This window comes from Doryrhamphus excisus, linkage group LG3 (assembly GCF_037039965.1).
Source record: "Doryrhamphus excisus strain RoL-2023G ecotype Guam linkage group LG3, RoL_Dexc_Guam_v1.1, whole genome shotgun sequence".
In the NCBI taxonomy this organism is placed as follows: domain Eukaryota; kingdom Metazoa; phylum Chordata; class Actinopteri; order Syngnathiformes; family Syngnathidae; genus Doryrhamphus; species Doryrhamphus excisus.
In genome coordinates this window covers 24,013,255-24,036,588 of record NC_136359.1, presented here as the reverse complement: position 1 = coordinate 24,036,588, position 23,334 = coordinate 24,013,255, and the positions used below count along the sequence as shown (strand labels likewise).

At 38.1% G+C, this 23,334-nt stretch overlaps 1 protein-coding gene across 4 annotated transcripts in view; it reads right to left on the bottom strand.

The window, feature by feature from the left end:
• Positions 1 to 21,995, bottom strand: part of slc4a5a (solute carrier family 4 member 5a) — a 50,640-nt gene extending 28,645 nt beyond the window's left edge. For 2 of the 4 annotated variants that reach the window (XM_058070073.2, XM_078789209.1), the window contains exons 1-10: positions 21,793 to 21,995; positions 15,322 to 15,380; positions 12,319 to 12,534; positions 8,643 to 8,772; positions 6,801 to 6,961; positions 4,941 to 5,093; positions 4,473 to 4,583; positions 4,181 to 4,236; positions 206 to 363; positions 23 to 110 (exon numbers count right to left, since the gene is read on the bottom strand). In XM_058070073.2, the coding sequence (XP_057926056.2) occupies positions 23 to 110; positions 206 to 363; positions 4,181 to 4,236; positions 4,473 to 4,583; positions 4,941 to 5,093; positions 6,801 to 6,961; positions 8,643 to 8,772; positions 12,319 to 12,534; positions 15,322 to 15,379 (1,131 nt within the window). In that variant the 5' untranslated portion in view covers position 15,380; positions 21,793 to 21,995. The remainder of the gene's footprint in view (positions 1 to 22; positions 111 to 205; positions 364 to 4,180; positions 4,237 to 4,472; positions 4,584 to 4,940; positions 5,094 to 6,800; positions 6,962 to 8,642; positions 8,773 to 12,318; positions 12,535 to 15,321; positions 15,381 to 21,792) is intronic. The other 2 variants (XM_058070074.2, XM_058070075.2) reach the window with 2 other exon arrangements.
• Positions 21,996 to 23,334: the final 1,339 nt, after the last annotated feature.

Sequence of the window (23,334 nt, the reverse complement as noted above, 5' to 3'; positions counted from 1 at the left end):
CACAGTGCATTCCACAACTTACATCATCCACCATCAGGGTTGCTATGGCTCGGCCTATTTCATTATACGACTTGGCCTTTCCTTGGGGTCCCAAGAGAATAAAGAGGAATCTGTGCAATGATGGAAGCAGTCAGACGGATGTATGTACATGGGTACAAATATTTGATACTTCACACAATATTACACAATGCCTGATGTGTTTCACCTGGTGGGCACGGGCACCTCCGTCAGACCTCCGAGTGTTGTCGCTTGGGAAAGGCGCACAAAGGCAACAAAGGGTTTGTTGAGAAAATCCACTTCTCCCACCAGCACGTTTGACGCCTCGGCATCTCTGGGGATCTTCTTCATGAATTTGTTTTTCAGCTAATAAAGGGAGAGACGGAGAAATATATTGTGGCATGAAATAAAGAGCACTCGTTCACCAACAATTCATACTGAAAACGTTTTTTAAAACGACTTTTCAATTTAGAAATACTCTCAGTATCAGGTCATTTAAACCCGAAATGCAATGGAGTTGTTTCTTTGATATCTTGATACCTCAGTGGGAAATGCTGCCTTTAATTGGGTGATGGTTGTTTTTTTTTTGGCCATAATAATTAATAGAGTTGAGCTTGAGACGCCATTAGACACACTAATTGAATGATGCAGAGCATACCGGATGCTTTAAGTCAGGGGTCTCAAACACGCGGCCCGCGGGCCAAATGTGGCCCGCAGGACACCGGTTTGAGCCCCCCGCCTTGATATGAAAGTTTAATGTCAGTGTGGCCCGCTCAAGTTTGATACGGATGCTGTATGGTATCATGTACCCAGAAAAAATTATTACGTTTGATTAATGTTCATGTTAAAGGTTAAATAACTGTTAATAGTTATCCTCCCTATCCGTGTGGAAGTGGTATGTTTTTGGCTATTTAAGTTTAAAGGGAATAACTTGAAGGCTACCGTTTAGGTCGCTAGCTCGCTAGTTTGCGAGTTAGCATGTGTCTCAAGACCCTGCAGTTGCGCAATATGTTTATTTATTATTATTATTATTATTTATTATTATATTTATTTATTACTGATTTATTTTCTTTATTCTTGATTTGTTTATTTATTTTTCATCTTATATTAAGATATTTGAGAACAGTAGAATGTTTTATCAGAGCTTTTCTTGTAGAAAATTTAATCAACAATATAGTTGGTTTTGATGTTGTGCTAAAACTAAATATTGCTATTTTAAAAATATCAATGTATCCCCCAGCCCTAAACGACGGTAAAATATGGTGGTGGTAGTGTAATAGTCAGGGGCTGCTTTGCTGCTTCAGTACCTGGAAGACCTGCTGTGAAAAAATGGAACCATGAATTCTGCTGTCACACAGGACCATAGAGTTTTTTTTTTTCATTCAAAAACTGCATTTTGCACTACTGTAAATGACCTCAGAGAAATAAGCAAACACGTCGGCGCCTGCATAGAAGGTGCGTTTAAGAACCACACTGACCTGTTTGCATGGAAAGGTAATTTTTTTACCAACACAATAACACCCAGTAACATGACAGCCTTGCCAGTAACCCACAGCCTGAATCTATAGAGCCATGTGAGGGTCCAAGCACGCGGCCTGAACAATGAGATCCATTTTTTTTTTGCCAGCTCAATATTGATACAGACAATGCAGCAAACTATCCTTTTTTCCACTGTCACACGTGACCTACTATAGGTCTGGAAATACCACCCCCGGCACGTTCAATCATTCCAAACACATGAAATATGAAACCTATTCCTGCATGAGCGTAATTGAAACAACACTAGCACATCCCGGAATCTGTCTAAGCATGTATCATTAGGATTAAGATGCCTTCAATGAATCTGTTATGTATGTGCACACCTCTCCTATGACGAAGAGTCGAGGCACCGCACACCATCGATGATGAAACATCAATCCAACCCCTCGGTAATCTGAACAATAATTCAAAGTGGCAAAGTGGAAAAAGTAATACAGCAGAGTGATATACCTCCAGGCAGAAAATAGCTATTTTCATGTCATAAAATACATAAAAAGAACATCAATTGAGCCATCAATTGAATGTGAAACCAATGTTGGAATGTAGAAAATGAAGAGGTCAGTCATTCATATAATCATTCATACTCTGTATAATCTACAATAGCCATATTATAGTCATTTATATCGCTGTACATATCCTCACTGTATTATAGTCATAGCCTGTTATAGTTTTTTTTACATAGATCTGTCCATATTTTTTTTTTCTACATTTACTTACTACTAAGGTACTTATATAATTGCACTTCTGGTTGGATGCTAACTGTATTTTGTTGCCCTGTACCAGTGACATGAGCAATAACAATAAAGTTGAATCTAATCTAATCTAATCTAATACTCATATTTACACCCATGGGTAATTCAGAGATTCAAGTTAACCTCAAATTTTGTTCTATTGGAGAAAATCCAACATTTACGCATCTGAGCCAAGACCCCAATACTGAGCTGGGTATTTTTTGATAGTATCTTTTTGTGGTATTTTCTTCCATAGCCAGAGAATCGTGAAAAATGAGAAATTGATATGACCAATGTACAATGAAACTTTGGTTAGCAGAAAGAACTAATCGGTTGGACTCTAACTGAAACATTCATTCATTCATTTTCTAGGTGCTGGAGCCTATCCCAGATGTCTTCTGGGTAGTGAGAGGCGGGGTACACCCTGGACTGGTGGCCAGCCAATCGCAGTGCACATATAGACAAACAACCATTCATACCTACTTGGTTTGCGTACATTTTCTGGTTTCAGTACATTATGATGTGCATTTCATCGTGTTATTAATCACAATTAATTATTAAGTAATGAATTAATTTGTGATTAATCGCCAATCACAGGGCACATATAGACAAACAACCATTCATACCTACTTGGTTTGCGTACATTTTCTGGTTTCAGTACATTATGATGTGCATTTCATTGTGTTATTAATCACAATTAATTATTAAGTAATGAATTAATTTGTGATTAATCGCCAATCACAGGGCACATATAGACAAACAACCATTCATACTCACATTCACATGTACATCAAAACTTTGCCTTGGTTTGCATACATTTTCTGGTTTAAATACAGTATGATGTGCATTTCATCGTGTTATTACATCGTGTTATTAATCACAATTAATTATTAATTAATTAATTAATAATCGCCAATCACAGTGCACATATAGACAAACAACCATTCACACTCACATTCATACCTATGGACAATTTGGAGTTGCTAATTAACCTAGCATGTTTTTGGAATGTGGGAGGAAACCGGAGTACCCGGAGAAAACCCACGCATGCACGGGGAGAACATGCAAACTTCGCTCGAGTCTTCTTGCTGTGAGGTCTGCGCGCTAACCACTCGACGCCCCGTTTAGCGTGTTTTGTGATTGACATAAAAAAATGTACATCAAAACTTTGCCTTGGTTTGCGTACATTTTCTGGTTTAAGTACAGTATGATGTGCATTTCATTGTGTTATTAATCACAATTAATTATTAATTAATTAATTATTAATCGCCAATCACAGGGCACATATAGACAAACAACCATTCACACTCACATTCATACCTATGGACAATTTGGAGTCGCTAATTAACCTAGCATGTTTTTGGAATGTGGGAGGAAACCGGAATACCCAAAGAAAACCCAAGCCTTGGTTTGTGTACATTTCTGGTTTAAGTACAATATGATGTGCATTTCATCGTGTTATTAATCACAATTAATTATTAACTAATGAATTAATTTGTGATTAATCGCCAATCACAGGGCACATATAGACAACCATTCACACTCACATTCATACCTATGGACAATTTGGAGTCGCTAATTAACCTAGCATGTTTTTGGAATGTGAGAGGAAACCGGAGTACCCACACGGGGAGAACATGCAAACTCCACACAAAGATGATCGATGGTGGAATTGAACTCAGGTCTCCTTGCTGTGAGCCCTGCGTGCTAACCACTGCACGGCGTGTGCAGCCCTCTAACTGAAACCTGTTTTTGCAAATGGAGGAAGTGATGTAAGTCTTGTGCAAAACCGATCCTAGATTATATTTGCGGAATTGCAAATGTGTGGTTGATCCACTCTGATGTAGTCCATTACAGGCTGCAGGATCCCACAAATGACCAGGATAAGGATGGGTTCTGGAAGGAAGACTTACTTGGTCTGTGCTGGGAGTATCTGCAATGTCATTCATACTGCGACTCTGAGCGTGACCTGCAGTGTGACAACAATAACACAAAGTATTACAAATTAATTTGATATTTGACAGTTTTTCTGCTGTTTTACTACAACTTCCCAAGCTGATGGATTATTTTCCGACATAAACAGACCCCATTTGGATTTCAAATTTTTTCTTAAGGAAAGGGGTCATGATGTATGTTTTTGACCGGGTCAACTTAAACATGTTCCACTGTTACTCTCAAAAATAGAATCTATAATCAAACACTCACGTAGGCGACCATAGTTGCCAGACTGCTGTTTGATCCGAAGGTCTTCTGTGGATTTGTTATAATTGGGCACGGTCGCCGCGCCTGGCGCCCCTCTCTGCCCTGTCGCTCGAGCTAGCAGGACACAAAAGACAGATGCAAAAAATAAAACAGAGTGACGGCGATGCATTCGAGTGCATCAATCAGCATTCACAGCGGATAGCTTGTGGAAATGTGATAATGAACTCATCAAACAAGACATCCGCCGGGGGATGCGACTTTTTGACTCCCGTGCAGTCATCCATTCACAGATTGAGACACATTTGAATAATAGCATCATCAGAAGGTGTCGAGTTATTCAAATCATATCACAAAGCACGGATTGGTGACTTGTCCAACATGGACTTTTGGGCGGAGTGTGTAAATACTGATTTGAAGTCATTATACGTATATATTATAGGTATATATATGTATCGTGATAATGGCACTCACGGGTGGAGGAGCCGGACTTTCCGATGTCAGCTAGAGATCGATGGATAGGCTTCTTGGTTTGGTGTCGATGTTTTCTCAGCAGAACAAAACTGATCTTATCTCGGAGCTCAGGAGCTATCATGCCCTCCTCGATCTGTCTCTCGATAATGTCATCTACAAAACACATATTCACAGAGAAAAACACCGGTAGCCATTTTGCATGTTATTAGTGTGCAAGAACCTATTTTGATACCACCTGTATGACACAGTACCTAATTATGGGCTTTGCACTGCAATGCAATGCAATTGCACTGCTGCTTTGCAGCTGTCAATGGGACTTGAGGCGGTCTTGCTAGGTGCTAGCATGGCAGCCGTTAGCATGTTAGCATTTAAGCTAATTCACTCATGTCTAAAGGCAAATGCACACATGGCATTAGGCAGGGAAGATATCGGACAACCTTGGCACTTTCTAATTTTGAGGCTGTCTTGCTAGGTGCTAGCATGGCAACCTTTAGCATGTTAGCATTTAAGCTAATTTACTCATGCTAAAGGCAAATGCACACGTGGCATTAGGCAGGGAGGATATAGGACGACCTTGGCACTTTCTAATCTTGAGGCTGTCTTGCTAGGTGCTAGCATGGCAACCTTTAGCATGTTAGCATTTAAGCTAATTTACTCATGGCTAAAGGCAAATGCACACGTGTCATTAGGCAGGGAAGATATAGGACAACCTTGGCACTTTCTAATCTTGAGGCTCTCTTGTTAGGTGCTAGCATGATGACTGTTAGCATGTTAGCATTTTAGCAAATTTACTCATGTCTAAAGGTGGCACTAGGCAGGGAGGATATAGGACAACCTTGGCACTTTCTAATCTTGAGGCTCTCTTGTTAGGTGCTAGCATGATGACTGTTAGCATGTTAGCATTTTAGCAAATTTACTCATGTCTAAAGGCAAACGCACACATGGCATTAGCCAGGGAGGATATAGGACAACTTTGGCACTTTCTAATCTTGAGGTTGTCTTGCTAGGTGCTAGCATGGCAGCCGTTAGCATGTTAGCATTTAAGCTAATTTACTCATGTCTAAAGGTAAATACACACATGGCATTAGGCAGGGAGGATATAGGACAACCTTGGCACTTTCTAATCTTGAGGCTCTCTTGTTCGGTGTCAGCATGATGTCTGTTAGCATGTTAGCATTTAAGCTAATTTACTCATGTCTAAAGGCAAATGCACACATGGCATTAGGCAGGGAGGATATAGGACAACCTTGTCACTTTCTAATCTTGAGGCTCTTTTGTTAGGTGCTAGCATGATGACTGTTAGCATGTTAGCATTTTTGCAAATTTACTCATGTTTAAAGGCAAATGCACACATGGCATTAGGCAGGGAAGTTATAGGACAACCTTGGCACTTTCTAATCTTGAGGCTCTCTTGTTAGGTGCTAGCATGATGACTGTTAGCATGTTAGCATTTTAGCAAATTTACTCATGTCTAAAAGCAAATGCACACATGGCATGATGTAGTGACACTATGGGACTGCCTTAACACTTTATGGACTTGGTGCTTTCTTGCTAGGTGCATGTGTGGGTTTTCTCCGGGTACTCCGGTTTCTTCCCACATTCCAAAAACATGCTAGGTTAATTGGCGACTCCAAATTGTCCATAGGTATGAATGTGAGTGTGAATGGTTGTTTGTCTATATGTGCCCTGTGAACACCCCACGAACCTCATGAGGATAAGCAGTAGAAAATGAATGAACGAACGAACTGTTGAAGTAAAACGTATCAGTATCTGCAGTACCCACCCCCGTATTTACTTTGTACTTTGTATCAGATGGATACCAACCTTAGCATTATTGTCCAACCCTAATGAAAAGCTCACCAACTATTTGAGGCAGAGAATATCCATCCAGGTCCAGTAGAATAGTTCCTGTCTGAAGACACGTCCTGAGCTCAAACAGACTGTGCAAGGACAGCGTGGAAACGTGCGGTTTGCTCCATCTCTCGCTTCCTTCTTCTACTTTCTCCTCAAATTTCACCCACCTGTGGAAAAAAAAAATGTTACACAGGAATGAACCCATTTGGTCGTCGTGTGTGACTGTGACTATGGAACAGAATAACTGGAAGACTCTTCTGTGTCTCTTTGAAAATTTGTCTTATCATCGCCGAGCAGCTTTTTTTTTTTTGACAATATGAAATATAATAGGCTATTTGAAAAAGGTGCACTGCTGTTAAAGATTACTTTTGCATATTTTCTGCTTCACGGGAGCAAACGTGGCTCATTGTGACTTTTATGATAAAGCCATCACAAATGAATATCCTTATATAATTCCTTCCGCACGGTCCGTTTTTTTGTGGTGGGTTTGGTCACCCTACGGTCCGTTACCATGTGTGTGCATTGACCAGGGATCTCAAACTCAATTTACTTGGGGGCCACTGGAGCTAGGGTCTGGGTGAGACTGGGCCGCATCAGGTTTTCCAAAAAAAAAAAATTATTATTATTATTAGAGCCCTGTAGACATGACAAAACACGACTATAGTCACATTTATACTCTTTTTATTTACAACATATTGCGCAACTGCAGGGTCTTGAGACACATGCTAACTCGCAAACTAGAGAGCTAGCGACCTAAACGGTAGCCTCCAAGTTATTTCCTTTCAACTTAAATAGCCAAAAACTTACCACTTCCACAGGGATAGGGAGGATAACTAATTAACAGTTATTTAACCTTTAACATGAACATTAAATAAAACGTAATAATTTTTTCTGGGTACATACCATACAGCATCCATATCAACATAACATAACATTAAACTTTCATATCAAGGCGGGGCCTCAAACAAGTGTCCTGCGGGCCACATTTGGCCCACGGGTCACGTGTTTGAGACCCCTGATGTAGACCAAGGATCGCTTGTACAGACATGTCTGTATGTACTGTATGTGAAAAACTTGGGGTGCAGGGGTGCTCACATTTTTTTTTTAGCCTGAAAGCTCCCTTTAGCATTTGCTAACTAATTATTAATTATTTCATTCATATCCAAGAAATGAAAATGATTTAGTAAAAATCAATGCAGCCGAAGTCAAGGCAACATATTCAAAAGTTTTCAGCAGTTAGCACATTCTCCAATTTTTCATTAAATAGTTTAAGAAACGGAAGTGTATAAAAACACTAATTTCTACAATGGAGTTCTTAACACAAAACAAAAACAATCAAACAATGAACTTTTAAATACATAACTAACCACTACAAGTAAAATGATAACTTTTGTTATAGATATAGGCATCCGTATCCAGAATCATACATATTAAAAGCTGCATCTCCGTGCTTAGCTTCAGCAAAAGCGAATCAGGAGGGGAGCTTAATATCAGCTGACTGATGTCACATGACATCTACAAAGTGACGTTTGCACGATTGAGCCAAACTGCCTTGGCGGTCTATCGATGTAAATGGGCACCTAAACGGTAGCCTTCAAGTTATTTCCTTTAAACTTAAATAGCCCAAAACTTACCACTTCCACACAAATAGGGAGGATAACTATTAACAGTTATTTGTCCTGCGGGCCAAATGTGGCACAAGTTTGAGTGTACAGCGCGAGTGACTCAGGAGTAAATTTAGGTCCAAGTTCCCCAGTTTCTAGGAACGGAACTCATTCATAACCTGAGGACTAACCCTGCATATCTCCAAGGACTTTATGTATGATTGCTTCCAGTGTTTGCGTTCACCTTGCAGACTCCTTCCATTCCAGCTCGTCCCCTTCTCGCTGTAAAGTGTCCATCTCAGTGAAGAGCGTCGGTGTCGGCATGTCATCATCCTCACTCAGTATGTAGCGTAGCCGCTCTGCCGCTGGAGACACTTGATAGAAGAAGAAAATGGTTAAACAAGAAAGACGTGAGTGATATAAATTGTTTTCTTACACGTTTAAAATGAATTATGATTTATTGTCATGAAGGAGCTTTTAAAATGACATTGGATGCCAGTGGGGAACTATAGTCACTGTATGTACATGTGGATTATACTATACTACATTATGTATACAGGGTGACCCAAAACGGGCCCGTGTACACTTTATGTGATACAGTAAACCTCGGATATATCGGATTCAATTGTTCCCACTGGTTTTGTCCGATATAAGCGAAATCTGTTATATGCGTATACCGGAAAATGTCCGTTTTACTCATATATCGGATTTATATCCGGTATATGCGTAAATCGGATTTTATCGGTTACTTCCTTGACTATGTTTCCAATGTACCTGGACTGGGCAATGAAAAGAGTCATTATCGTTTTGCACTTACGTTTATCGTTTGGTTTCTAAACCTCGCTAATAGCAACAAGAAGGCATTTCTACAGATTCGAGAATTTTTTTTGGCTGCTTTGGCTGTGAACATGGATCAAAGATGGATCTACAAGATCCGATATATGCGAGGGAAATTGGAACGGGACTGGAGATTTTGTCCGAAATAGGCAAAATCCGATATATGCAATGAATTTTTATTGGAAATGCATTACAGAAAAATTGGTTCTTTTTTTATCTGTCCGTTGTGAGCGAATTTCCGATATATCCGAGTCCGATATATCCGAGGTTTTACTGTATCTCCATTATTTATTCACTGATTGCCCTTATTTTACAGGACATGGAAGAATCAACGACCGTGAGTACGCTCGTTTAAGAAAACCCAGGACGGTTTCATGCGTCAGTTTGAATGTGAAAAGTCTCCATCCAAAAGCAGAATTCAGAACTGGGTGGACCACTTCTAGAAGTATGGGACCGTGGAGAACCTCAACGCTGCCAGTGAGAACCGTCCAAGCCACTTGGGACGTCCCAAGAAAGAGTGAGAGAGTCTCTCCAGCAGAGTCCGAAACGTTCTGTGCGTAAGCGAAGTCAGTCCCTCGGTATGTCCCCCGTGATGCTCAAGAAGATCGAGGAGACACCAAGTTTCCTTAACCTCCTTTGGACCTCAGATGAAGCCCACTTCTTGACGGAAAAGCGAACTCCAAGACAAATGTCTTCTGGGGGGTCCTCCAGACCCAATGAAGTAGCCACCAAGCCCCTGCACTCTCCTAAGTGCACCCAAGGAGCGGTACGTGGAGGTCCTCAAAACCTTCAAGAATGAACTCCGGATCATCTACCCGTCGCTCATGAGTAAAGTTCTGGTTCCAGCAAGACGGAGCAAGTTCTCACAACTCAAACCTGTCCCGCGATTGGCTGAAAGAGAACTTCGGAGGCAGAGTGATCAGTCTCAAGACTGATTTTGAGTGGGCACCCCATAGCCCGGACCTAAGCCCCCCTGATTTTTTTCTTTGGGGCTATCTCAAGGACAGAGAGTCTGGACCCAGAACCATTACAGAACTCAAGAAAGCCATCAGGGAGGAGATGAAAGCCATTACCAATTCAGTCCGTAAGAACGTCATGGACAACTGCACAGAGCTAAATGGAGGCCATCTAGAACATATGCTGTAGAACGGAGAAAAAAAGGCCAAAGACCCTCGTGTTTTGATGTGATATTTTGAATATAATAAACTAGTTATGACCAAACTTTCATTTCATTCAGACAAAACACTAAGAAACGGGGCCTAATTAGAGTTGGGACCCCCTTTTTTTGGGTCACCATTCAGCATGGATGATAGACATGTGCTGTAGGATAATGAGCTATACTGTATGTGAACGTATATAGACACATGGAATTACTGTACATGGGTTGTCTCCTAGCATCGTACGTGATCAATAATATCGATATGCACCCAGGGCTTATTCCGTTTGACATGTGAATAAACTATTGGTATCTTCTCTATCAACTTATTGCATTGGGGGTTCCACATCCTACCAACTCATCCACCATTGATCTTCGGTCCTTGACTAGTGTACTATGTACGCTCTAGAATCAGATCATGGACCATGGAGGAGTGGAACGTCGAGAGAGCATCTATTGGACTTAGCTATCCTCCCAAATGACATGGAAGGCGACGAGTTTCCGAGTCAGTCACGCGATGTTTCATCCATAGATTTCACTTTCCCAAAATCAGCCAATGTATAATATATACTTATATGTAGTTCATCTTCAAACAGCTAAAATAATGCATAAGGCTAAAAATAAGCAATTAGCTAAAAATGTCATCCAATACTTCTCTACAAGAGAGGAGAAATATGATCTCAGGGAAGAAGTACAATTGAAACACTTCTATGCTAGGACTACGTTAAAAAGCCTTAGCATTTCAATATGTGGAATCAATCAATCATTTTAAATAAAATAAAAATTAAACTAAAATTAAATTAAAAATTAAATAAAAAATTAGAATTTTTTTTTTTTAATTTTAAATTTTAAATTTTAAATTTTGAATTTTAAATTTTAAATTTTAAATTTTAAATTTTAAATTTTAAATTTTAAATTTTAAATTTATGAGGTGATATGACATAATAAACAACAACTGCTTGTATTGTTTCTTGATTTGGCTCATCGTTGTGCATTGTTTGATTTCCTTACTCAATCCATTCCATAGTTTGATTCCACATATTGAAATGCTATGGCTTTAAAATTTAAAATTTAAAATTTAAAATTTAAAATTTAAAATTTAAAATTTAAAATTTAAAATTTAAAATTTAAAATTTAAAATTTAAAATTTAAAATTTAAAATTATTTTTTTAAATTTTTTATTTCATTTTTGTCACGTATCAAAGTACAAGGTGATATGACACCATAAATAAATTTTAAATTTTAAATAAACTATATTAAGAAAGCAGGAAGTGAACAAATGTAACAGTTACTGATTGTAAAAGTACCAGATAGAGGGGTAGGATTTAATAAGCTTTGCTTCTTCCTACTCCTTTTGGACATGTGGAACTGTGAACTGATTATGTGATGCATTCAATTGTAATCTGATGCATGTTCAAATGAAATAAAACCTTTACCATTACCATTACCATTACCATTACCATTACCATATGTACTGTATTGATAATTATATGTTTGTCTCAAGCCAAACATCAGTATGCAGGTCAAAAAGATCCGCTGTGGCGACTCCGTAATCAGGAAAAAGCCTTAAAATTTGTATAAGTTCATACAGCGACAGTGTTGGATAAGGAAGGAGTGGACGACCAATCATATCTGAGGAAAACATATAAATCAAATGATGTCAAAAATGGCCACTTTTATAGTAAATTTGTTAAACCGTAAAGAGACTTTATTGATATTGACATTCTTATCTGTTATTGCAGTAATAATGTCATCCGCCGGCCTTAAATACATAATTCAGCTTAAATTCATTCACCACATCAAAGAAGTGGTTGAGTTCTGGATAGTGTCGTCCATATGAACTGTTTATTCGGATGTTCAAGAAGGGCAGCAGGTCCTGAAGTTCCAACCTTACCAAGGATCCCTGATTCTCTGGTGGTCAACTTACTTGTGCAGTTGATGTCTTGTAGACTCTGGTCGTGCGAATCCATCAGCCCTTCCTCCATATCGATGTCTCGATACTGGTCATGGTCGTGGTGTCTGTGATGACCGTAGAGTCGGTCTCGGTCTGTGTTGGCGGTATCATGACTAGAACGCCTTCGCCTGCGCTTCCGTCGATATCCTTGAGGAACCGGGACGCCGATGTAGATAGACTGATGGTCTGCTGGAAAATGGGAATTTTTTAATAAAAAAAAAAAAATTGCAAGGCACTGACTACAGTGGAACCTCAGTTTTAGTCATCAATTTATCCGACTAAAACTGAAGCGAATTTTTAATGAAAATTTTCGACAAAAAAAAAAAATGGGGCGGATGAAAACCATGGCTTCGAATGGTTTGGCAACATGAGCCAAATTTAAATTAAAATACTGTCTTTATTGTCGGATTTGCTCAAAATTCCGATTGCTCTTCTGTCGACTTAGGCGGTTGTTGACATAAGCAAAACCGAAACTAGCTATTGGTTGCATAGTTACTTGCGAGATATTTATTATTGATCTAATTTAAACAAACATTTCAATACGACTTTCTGTGGTATCGATATCAATCATTTTTTTTTCTTAAAACGCAGGCTGTTTTTTTCCGCAAAAAACACACAAAAAAATACACGATAATACTTGTAAAATATACAGCATACAAAGCCCACAATTCTTATATGTTTATATTTCTGTGCATCACTGATAATGTTTTTTTTGTCAGGTGTTGAGATTTCGCATTTTGCTTGGTGGTCCTTGAAAGCACCATAGTTGCTGTGAAATGCAACGGTGAACTACACCGTTATCATTAGATTAGAGGTGAGTACCTCTGAGGCATATTTAGGGCTTAAAGTCACATTTATTGCAAATGTTGATCCAAAACTGTAGGAGAACATCAAAATAGCTATTATTAAAGGCGTCTCGCTTTTTTTTTCGCCGGTTGCCTCGGAAAGTAACCCCCATGAATTTACTGTCAATCAATATCTATATCAAAAAAAAAAAATTCTCAGAATGCAGGCTGTTTTTTCCGCAAAAAACACAAAAAAAAATACACGATAATACTTGTAAAATATACAGCATACAAAGCCCACAATTCTTATATGTTTATATTTCTGTGCATCACTGATAATGTTTTTTTTGTCAGGTGTTGAGATTTCGCATTTTGCTTGGTGGTCCTTGAACGCACCATAGTTGCTATGAAATGCAACGGTGAACTATACCGTTATCATTAGATTAGAGGTGAGTACCTCTGAGGCATATTTAGGGCTTAAAGTCACATTTATTGCAAATGTTGATCCAAAACTGTAGGAGAACATCAAAATAGCTATTATTAAAGGCGTCTCGCTTTTTTTTTCGCCGGTTGCCTCGGAAAGTAACCCCCATGAATTTACTGTCAATCAATATCTATATCAAAAAAAAAAAATTCTCAGAATGCAGGCTGTTTTTTCCGCAAAAAACACAAAAAAAAATACACGATAATACTTGTAAAATATACAGCATACAAAGCCCACAATTCTTATATGTTTATATTTCTGTGCATCACTGATAATGTTTTTTTTGTCAGGTGTTGAGATTTCGCATTTTGCTTGGTGGTCCTTGAACGCACCATAGTTGCTATGAAATGCAACGGTGAACTATACCGTTATCATTAGATTAGAGGTGAGTACCTCTGAGGCATATTTAGGGCTTAAAGTCACATTTATTGCAAATGTTGATCCAAAACTGTAGGAGAACATCAAAATAGCTATTATTAAAGGCGTCTCGCTTTTTTTTTCGCCGGTTGTCTCGGAAAGTGACCCCCATGAATTTACTGTCAATCAATATCTATATAAAAAAAAAATTTTCTCAGAATGCAGGCTGTTTTTTTCCGCAAAAAACACAATAAAAAATACACGATAATACTTGTAAAATGTACAGCATACAAAGCCCACAATTCGTATATGTTTGTATCTCTGTGCGTCACTGATAATGTTTTTTTATCAGGTGTTGAGATTTCGCATTTTGCTTGGTGGTCCTTGAACGCACCATAGTTGCTTTGAAATGCAACGGTGAACTATACCGTTATCATTAGATTAGAGGTGAGTACCTCTATGCATGTGAGGCATATTTAGGGCATAAAGTCACATTTATTGCAAATGTTGATCCAAAACTGTAGGAGAACATCAAAATAGCTATTATTAAAGGCGTCTCGCTTTTTTTTCCGCCGGTTGTCTCGGAAAGTAACCCCCATGAATTTACTGTCAATCAATATCAATATCAATATTTTTTTTTCTCAGAACGCAGGCTGTTTTTTCCCGCAAAAAACACGATAAAAAATACACGATAATACTTGTAAAATGTACAGCATACAAAGCCCACAATTCGTATATGTTTGTATCTCTGTGCGTCACTGATAATGTTTTTTTATCAGGTGTTGAGATTTCGCATTTTGCTTGGTGGTCCTTGAACGCACCATAGTTGCTTTGAAATGCAACGGTGAACTATACCGTTATCATTAGATTAGAGGTGAGTACCTCTATGCATGTGAGGCATATTTAGGGCATAAAGTCACATTTATTGCAAATGTTGATCCAAAACTGTAGGAGAACATCAAAATAGCTATTATTAAAGGCGTCTCGCTTTTTTTTCCGCCGGTTGTCTCGGAAAGTAACCCCCATGAATTCACTGTAGTTGACATTGTAACTACAGTAATTTACTTCTTCTTGCTGCCAACAAACCAATCATGCATTGAGAATTTTCCATGCATATTCCATGTTTGACAGATCAAATCTTAATGATGATATGCATATTTATATCACGGCTTTGGTATTCCGCATGGAAATGTAAGTGCGTGTACATGTGTACATTGAAACAAAACAGCACACGCTTCTGTCACGCCATTGGCCCGTATTTATTCCATTTTCCCTTGCATACATTAAAGATTAAAGCCTGTTTTGCTAGTCTAGAGGGCGACTTTATAAAAGTTATAATCTCGTACTCACCCTCCTCCTCCTCATAGCGAAGGTGAGAGACACCCATCCCTCGGTCTCCATGGTCCATCCTGGTCATTTAGACAAAAAGAGGGACAGAGTTCATGGTAATGGTAATGGTAATGGTTTTATTTCATTTGAACATGCATCAGATTACAATTGAGTGCATCCCATAATCAGTTCCCAGTTCCACGTGTCCAAAAGGAGTAGGAAGAAGCAAAGCTTATTAAATCCTACCCCTCCATCTGGTACTTTTATAATCAGTAACTGTAACATTTGTTCACTTCCTGCTTTCTAATATAATTTAATGTTTTTTTATTAAATTAAATTAAATTAAATTAAATTAAATTAAATTAAATTAAATTAAATTAAATTAAATTAAATTAAATTAAATTAAATTAAATTAAATTAAATTAAATTAAATTTTTTGTCACGTACCGAAGTACAAGGTGATATGAGCATCCAATGACATAATGGGTACCATAGTAAGTGTCAAGGTGAGTGTGCATATGTTTACTTCCGTGTGTGTCACGTGTTCGCCATGGCTTTGAGTCTCAGCGGTAACACTGGATCTTGTGCACTGACCTGTTTGTTGGCTTACACAGGAGATCAATGGGGAAATAATTAAAAGCCGAGCCAAGTCAATGGAAATGTGCAAGATTCAAACTAATGTTAGTGCAACTTAGCGCTTGAGCGCATCAAACTCCCGCATTGACCGCAACCAGCAAAGTTTAAGGCCACCGTGTTTCTGCTGAACTGAGTTTAACGACATTGACCGATAGATATGATACACTGATCCAGAAAAAAATTAAGTGATCACTTCCTGTATGTCAAACATTACAGACAAAGGAAATTATGGACAGCAAAATAACTAAGAATGAGCATTGGAAATCCATTCAGGCTTCAAATCAGTGGAAAAATCAAATCACAACTTCCGTAAATTTTGTCGGGTCTGGGCAAGGCTGGGCCGCATCAGGTTTTCCAAAAAAAAAAAAAAACGCATTTATTAAAAACAGAAAAATATACAAACTTTTTCAGTGTTTTGGTTCCGATTTTCTACAAGAAAAGCTCTGATAAAACATTCCACTGTTCTCAAATATTTTAATTTTTCTGCACAAAATAAGATGAAAAATAAATAAACAAATCAAGAATAAAGAAAATCAATCAATCAGTAATAAATAAATATAATAATAATAATAATAATAAAACAGCAAATAATAAAAACTTAAGAAACCACATACAGTACAGAACAAAGCATTATTAGAGCCCTGTAGACATGACAAAACACGACTATAGTCACATTTATACTCTTTTTATTTACAACATATTGCGCAACTGCAGGGTCTTGAGACACATGCTAACTCGCAAACTAGAGAGCTAGCGACCTAAACGATAGCCTTCAAGTTATTTCCTTTAAACTTAAATAGCCAAAAACTTACCACTTCCACACGGATAGGGAGGATAACTATTAACAGTTATTTAACCTTTAACATGAACATGAATCAAACGTAATAATTTTTTCTGGGTACATGATACCATACAGCATCCATATCAAATCCCAAAATTACCACTTCCACACGGATAGGGAGGATAACTATTAACAGTTATTTAACCTTTAACATGAACATTAATCAAACGTAATAATTTTTTCTGGGTACATGATACCATACAGCATCCATATCAAACTTGCGCGGGCCGCACTAACATTAAACTTTCATATCAAGGCGAGGGCCTCAAACTAGTGTCCTTGTTATTTACAACATATTGCGCAACTGCAGTTTCTTGAGACACATGCTAACTCGCAAACTAGAGAGCTAGCGACCTAAACGGTAGCCTTCAAGTTATTTCCTTTAAACTTAAAATAGCCAAAAACTTACCACTTCCACACGGATAGGGAGGATAACTATTAACAGTTATTTAACCTTTAACATGAACATGAATCAAACGTAATAATTTTTTCTGGGTACATGATACCATACAGCATCCATATCAAACTTGCGCCTGCCGCGCTAACATTAAACTTTCATATCAAGGCGAGGGCCTCAAACTAGTGTCCTGCGGGCCCGCGGGCCGCGTGTTTGAGACCGCTGCTTTAGGGTGTTTGGTTCAAATTACCAATGGATTTGGTACACAGCTTGAGACTGACAAAAAAAAACTTGAGCAAGATTGGTTAAAAAGTAACCAAAACGTCTTTGTTGTGGTCTGAAAAGAGGTACTCCATACGGACCAACAATGGGTCCGATGATCTGATCTTGAACCAACCAATACCTCTGGCCAGTATGTAGAGGTCTTCCAAGTATTTGCCTTCCCAGACCATCATTGCGCCACTGCCAAACCAGTCAAACCAGAACATGTTGCCATCACCGGAATGGTCTCCACAGCGTATCTGTGAGCAAGGCAGCATTCCAATGGCAGATTTGGTGTTCCTGGTTGAGGTTCTCATCTGTCATCTGCTTCCCCATTAAACATTCTGGATTTCTGCCTTGTTGCATGCAACCTCGTAGCTATTAGTTATTGTTAGAGTATTTTTTTTCTATCATTGGAAATGATTCTGTTATCATCCGTTTTGGTTAATGAACTGCTTATATGGATACACTTTTGTGCTGTAATTTGCTTTTCAATCTGGGGATGGCCTAACTTCCTGCGTAACAAGATCTCCTCGGACTTTATACCCTTACCTCTGGTTAAACGGCTGCCAAATACAAATCAATACCTGATATAAACTCCACACTTTTATCTGCTTCATTTGTCTTAAACCAGGGGTCTCAAACACGCGGCCCGCTGGCCAACTGTGGCCCGCAGGACACTAGTTTGAGGCCCCCGCCTTGATATGAAAGTTTAATGTTAGTGCGGCCCGCGCAAGTTTGATATGGATGCTGTATGGTATCATGTACCCAGAAAAAATGATTACGTTTGATTCATGTTCATGTTAAAGGTTAAATAACTGTTAATAGTTATCCTCCCTATCCGTGTGGAAGTGGTAAGTTTTTGGCTATTTAAGTTTAAAGGAAATAACTTGAAGGCTACCGTTTAGGTCGCTAGCTCTCTAGTTTGCGAGTTAGCATGTGTCTCAAGACCCTGCAGTTGCGCAATATGTTGTAAATAAATTAATTTTAATCTGAAAAAAATCATTTGTCTACCCACCAACTATATGTGGTTTCTTAAATTTTTATTATTTGCCGTTTTATTATTATTATTATTATATTTATTTATTACTGATTGATTGATTTTCTTTATTCTTGATTTGTTTATTTATTTTTCATCTTATTTTGTGCAGAAAAATAAAAATTAAGATATTTGAGAACAGTGGAATGTTTTATCAGAGCTTTTATTGTTGAAAATCGGAATAATAATAATAAATAATAATAATAATAATAATAATACTGTACAAAAACTAGGATAGAGGATAAAGATGGTATCCTTGAGCATGTGCAAGGATCTAAAACAGTGAAGATTAAGCAGCGTAGGGATCTAATTTCTGTCTCTCCCTCTCTTGCAACGTCCTTTCCAGTGTGTAAGATAACCCAAGGAGTTCTCAAATATCTTAATTTTTATTTTTCTACACAAAATAAGATGAAAAATAAATAAACAAATCAAGAATAACAAAAAGTATAATTGAATAGCCAAAATAGCCAAAAACGTACCACTTCCACACGGATAGGGAGGATAACTATTAACAGTTATTTAACCTTTAACATGAACATGAATCAAACGTAATAATTTTTTCTGGGTACATGATACCATACAGCATCCATATCAAACTTGCGCGGGGCCGCACTAACATTAAACTTTCATATCAAGGCGGGGTCCTCAAACTAGTGTCCTGCGGGCCACATTTGGCCCGCGGGCCGCGTGTTTGAGACCCCTGATGTAGACCAAGGATCGCTTGTACAGACATGTCTGTATATACTGTATGTGAAAAATTTGGGGTGCAGGGGTGCTCACATTTTTTTTTTTAGCCTGAAAGCTCCCTTTAGCATTTGCTAACTAATTATTAATTATTTCATTCATATCCAAGAAATGAAAATGATTTAGTAAAAATCAATGCAGCCGAAGTCAATGCAACATATTCAAAAGTTTTCAGCAGTTAGCACATTCTCCAATTTTTCATTAAATAGTTTAAGAAACGGAAGTGTATAAAAACACTAATTTCTACAATGGAGTTCTTAACACAAAACAAAAACAATCAAACAATTGACTTTTTGAATACATAACTAACCGCTACAAGTGAAATGATAACTTTTGTTATAGATATAGGCATCCGTATCCAGAATCATAAATATTAAAAGCTGCATCTCCGTGCGTAGCTTCATCAAAAGCGAATCAGAAGGGGAGCTTAATGTCAGCTGACTGATGACATCACATGACATCTACAAAGTGACGTTTGCACGATTGAGCCAAACTGCCTTGGCGGTCTATCGATGTAACGGGCACCTAAACGGTAGCCTTCAAGTTATTTCCTTTAAACTTAAATAGCCAAAACCGTACCACTTCCACACGAATAGGGAGGATTTTTTTTTTGTTAGAGATATAGGCATTTGTATCCAGAATCATAAAGAAGTTGCATTCATCAAAAGCGAATCAGGAAGGGAGCTTAATGTCAGCTGACTGATGACATCACATGACATCTATAAAGTGACGTTTGCACGATTGAGCCAAACTGCCTTGGCGGTCTATCGATGTAATGGGCACCCCTGCACTCGGGGGCTATTAATTTTCTTCCATGACTTTACCTACTCGCTTTAGTCTTGTTGCCGTGGCAACACAATAAACAGATAAATCATAAACAGATTTGATGCTGAGTCACTTTTCGGAAGACGAGCCATTAGGCACCCAATGTCAAAAGTTGCCAAGTCATAAAGTGTGTGATATCAGAGACCTGGTACCCTTAATGGATACCAAAGGTGTTCTCAAAGTATTACAGTTTTACGACCTAATCCGGATCCATGATTCCATTCATTTGTTTTCAGTACGGAGGTTGGGTGGGTTATCCCCACGGAGCCAAGTCAGGGATGTTTGCAGCGGTGGTTCCCTGCCTGGGTAATTAGTGCTGTCACATCAGTGTCCTTCACACCCGGTTAACAACAGGGATCAATGGGCACACACTGTCACCAAAACCCGACACAACGCCTCACGTGCACATGGGATAGTGTGTTCATGTGTGATGCTAGTACGCCTGCCAGCGCACGTGCCATTCTCCGATCTCGTTATATACAGCAACAAACAATCACAATGAATAAAAAGACAAATAATTATGTTTTATATACATATACATATATGGTTTGTTTTGGTTCAGCTTGAGTTTATTTAAGTAAATGTGGAAATATTTGGTTGAAAAAAGAACTAAAAGGAATTGGAATTGTGTATCTGCAGTAATCATAACATTCAGAAATGACACTACAGTACATTCATATATAAATAGTGTATTTATTTGACATATTATGTGTCATAATGTGAGTGTGAATGGTTGTTTGTCTATATGTGCCCTGTGATTGGCTGGCCACCAGTCCAGGGTGTATCCTGCCTCTCACCCGAAGACAGCTGGGATAGGCTCCAGCATACCCTTGCGACCCTCGTGAGGATAAGCGGTAGAAAATGAATGAATGAATGAATGAATGAATGAATTTGACATATTATGTGTCATAATGTGAGTGTGAATGGTTGTTTGTCTATATGTGCCCTGTGATTGGCTGGCCACCAGTCCAGGGTGTATCCTGCCTCTCACCCAAAGACAGCTGGGATAGGCTCCAGCATACCCCTCGGAGCCTCGTGAGTATAAGCGGTAGAAAATGAATGAATGAATTTGACATATTATGTGTCATAATGTGAGTGTGAATGGTTGTTTGTCTATATGTGCCCTGTGATTGGCTGGCCACCAGTCCAGGGTGTACACCGCCTCTCATCCGAAGACAGCTGGGATAGGCTCCAGCATACCCCAGTGACCCCAGCAGCATAGAAAATGGATGTATGTGTCATACATAATAAAAAAATAATAACATTTAAAAAATAAAAAATTAAAACAAAATAGTAATAATGTGGGGAAAAAAAATTTAAAAAAATGTAAGGAAAAAGGTTTAAATATTTATATTTTTTATTATAATTTGTAATTATTTTTTATAATTTTTTAAAATTATAATTAATAATATTTCTAAGGAACTACAAAAAGCTCATACTCTAGCTACACTTGATTTATTTTTTTTTTTTTTGCATTTAAAAAATGTCTGAAGTATAAGTCCCAATTTTTTTTTGTATTTTTTTTGGTTGTACAGAATCAAATCCTCAAGCGTAAATGTGACAACAGACAGGATGGCGGAGTCATCATCGTTATCATCGAAGAGCTTTAACATTCAATACCACAGGCCTCTTGTAGAATCAAGAACCAAGAAGTCATGAAATTCAGCAGGACAAAAGTGGAACAGAACCAAAGCAAGAAGATCCAGAGACCGCTTATACAAAAAAAAAAAAAAAAAAAAATCAACCTACCTGGTTCAGTTGTCAGCCAGATGAATCGAAAAAAAAACCAAATAACGATTAGTACTTTACTTGGTCACATCAGTAAAGTAAAGTACCAACAAACTTGCAAATAAAACCAAGGCAGCAAAGAGGAAAACACTCCATGGTGATTGTTAGCGTCTGCAAACTGTCTAACTTTCTGTCGCTCTCTCCCTCTCTCTCTCTGTCTGTCTCATCATCGGTTCGATGATAGGAAAACTAGAACTGGCAAAGGCCTTCGGGCAGGAAGTTATGTCAAACAAACACCAGCTTGTCGTAGGAAGTTTTTGTCACTATGCTGCACCAGCAGCTCGGTATAATATCAATAGTGTATGATATGCATCAATGATTAAATGATGGTGAAAATAATATGTCATATAATTCATTTAACAACTTAGAGGACTTCAACGACACAAGGGGTACTGTAGGTCAGATGGAGGCGAAACCATTAGTGCCACATTAATTTCACTTTTTGGGCCTTGAGTGAGTTTGCGGTCTGACACGATTTCTCAAATTAAACTTTAGTACGCTTTTTTTTTTTGTCATATAAAATGGAACCGAAAGTGATTTACAAAGTGAATAAGTAGATAAGATGAGCAAAAAACCATTAAAGTGGACCCATTGTGCACATTTTCAACCCTTTGTATTGAATTGTGGACTCCTATAGAGCAGCTACACACAATAAACCCCAACAGAAAGCTTTCCAGATCATCCAGTATCTGCACCTGTTCTGTATTATCTTTATTGTTTATGAAACTAGTCGGGTTCTGGAAGATTTGGAAAGTTTTCTGATTTAGAAAGTTACTAAATACTTACTGTAATATCATAATATTTACTAAACTAAAGAGTACTGCCAGAAAATAGTGAAAATGTGACAAAATTCGTTTCAACACGGCTCATTTGGGAAACTGAACAAAAAAATGGCACCGCTTTGGAGCATGTTGGCGGGGGGTGACCTTTGGTTGAGCTATGTAATAACACTGTAATAACACTGTATTAACTCTGTAATAACCAAAAAAAAGCAGAACAATTGTTTCATTTTACCTGCACAAAACGAGCACAAAAAATGACACCGCTTTAGTTCAATTTGGAGCATGTTGGCGGGGGGAGGGGGTGACCTTTGGTTGAGCTATGTAATAACACTATAATAACACTGTATTAACTCTGTAATAACCAAAAAAAACTGTGTAATTATTCAACTATGCATTGCTCCTATAGAGCAGCTACACACAATAAACCCCAACAGAAAGCGTTCCAGATCATCCGGTATCTGCACCTATTCTGTATTATCTTTATGGTTTATGAAACTTGTCGGGTTCTGAAAGATTTAGAAAGTTTTCTTTCTTACGTTTTCTGATTTAGAAAGTTACTAAATACTTACTGTAATATCATAATATTTACTAAACTAGAGTACTGCCAGAAAATAGTGAAAATGTGACAAAATTCGTTTCAACACGGCTCATTTGGGAAGCTGAACAAAAAAATGGCACCGCTTTAGTTCAATTTGGAGCATGTTGGCGGGGGGTGACCTTT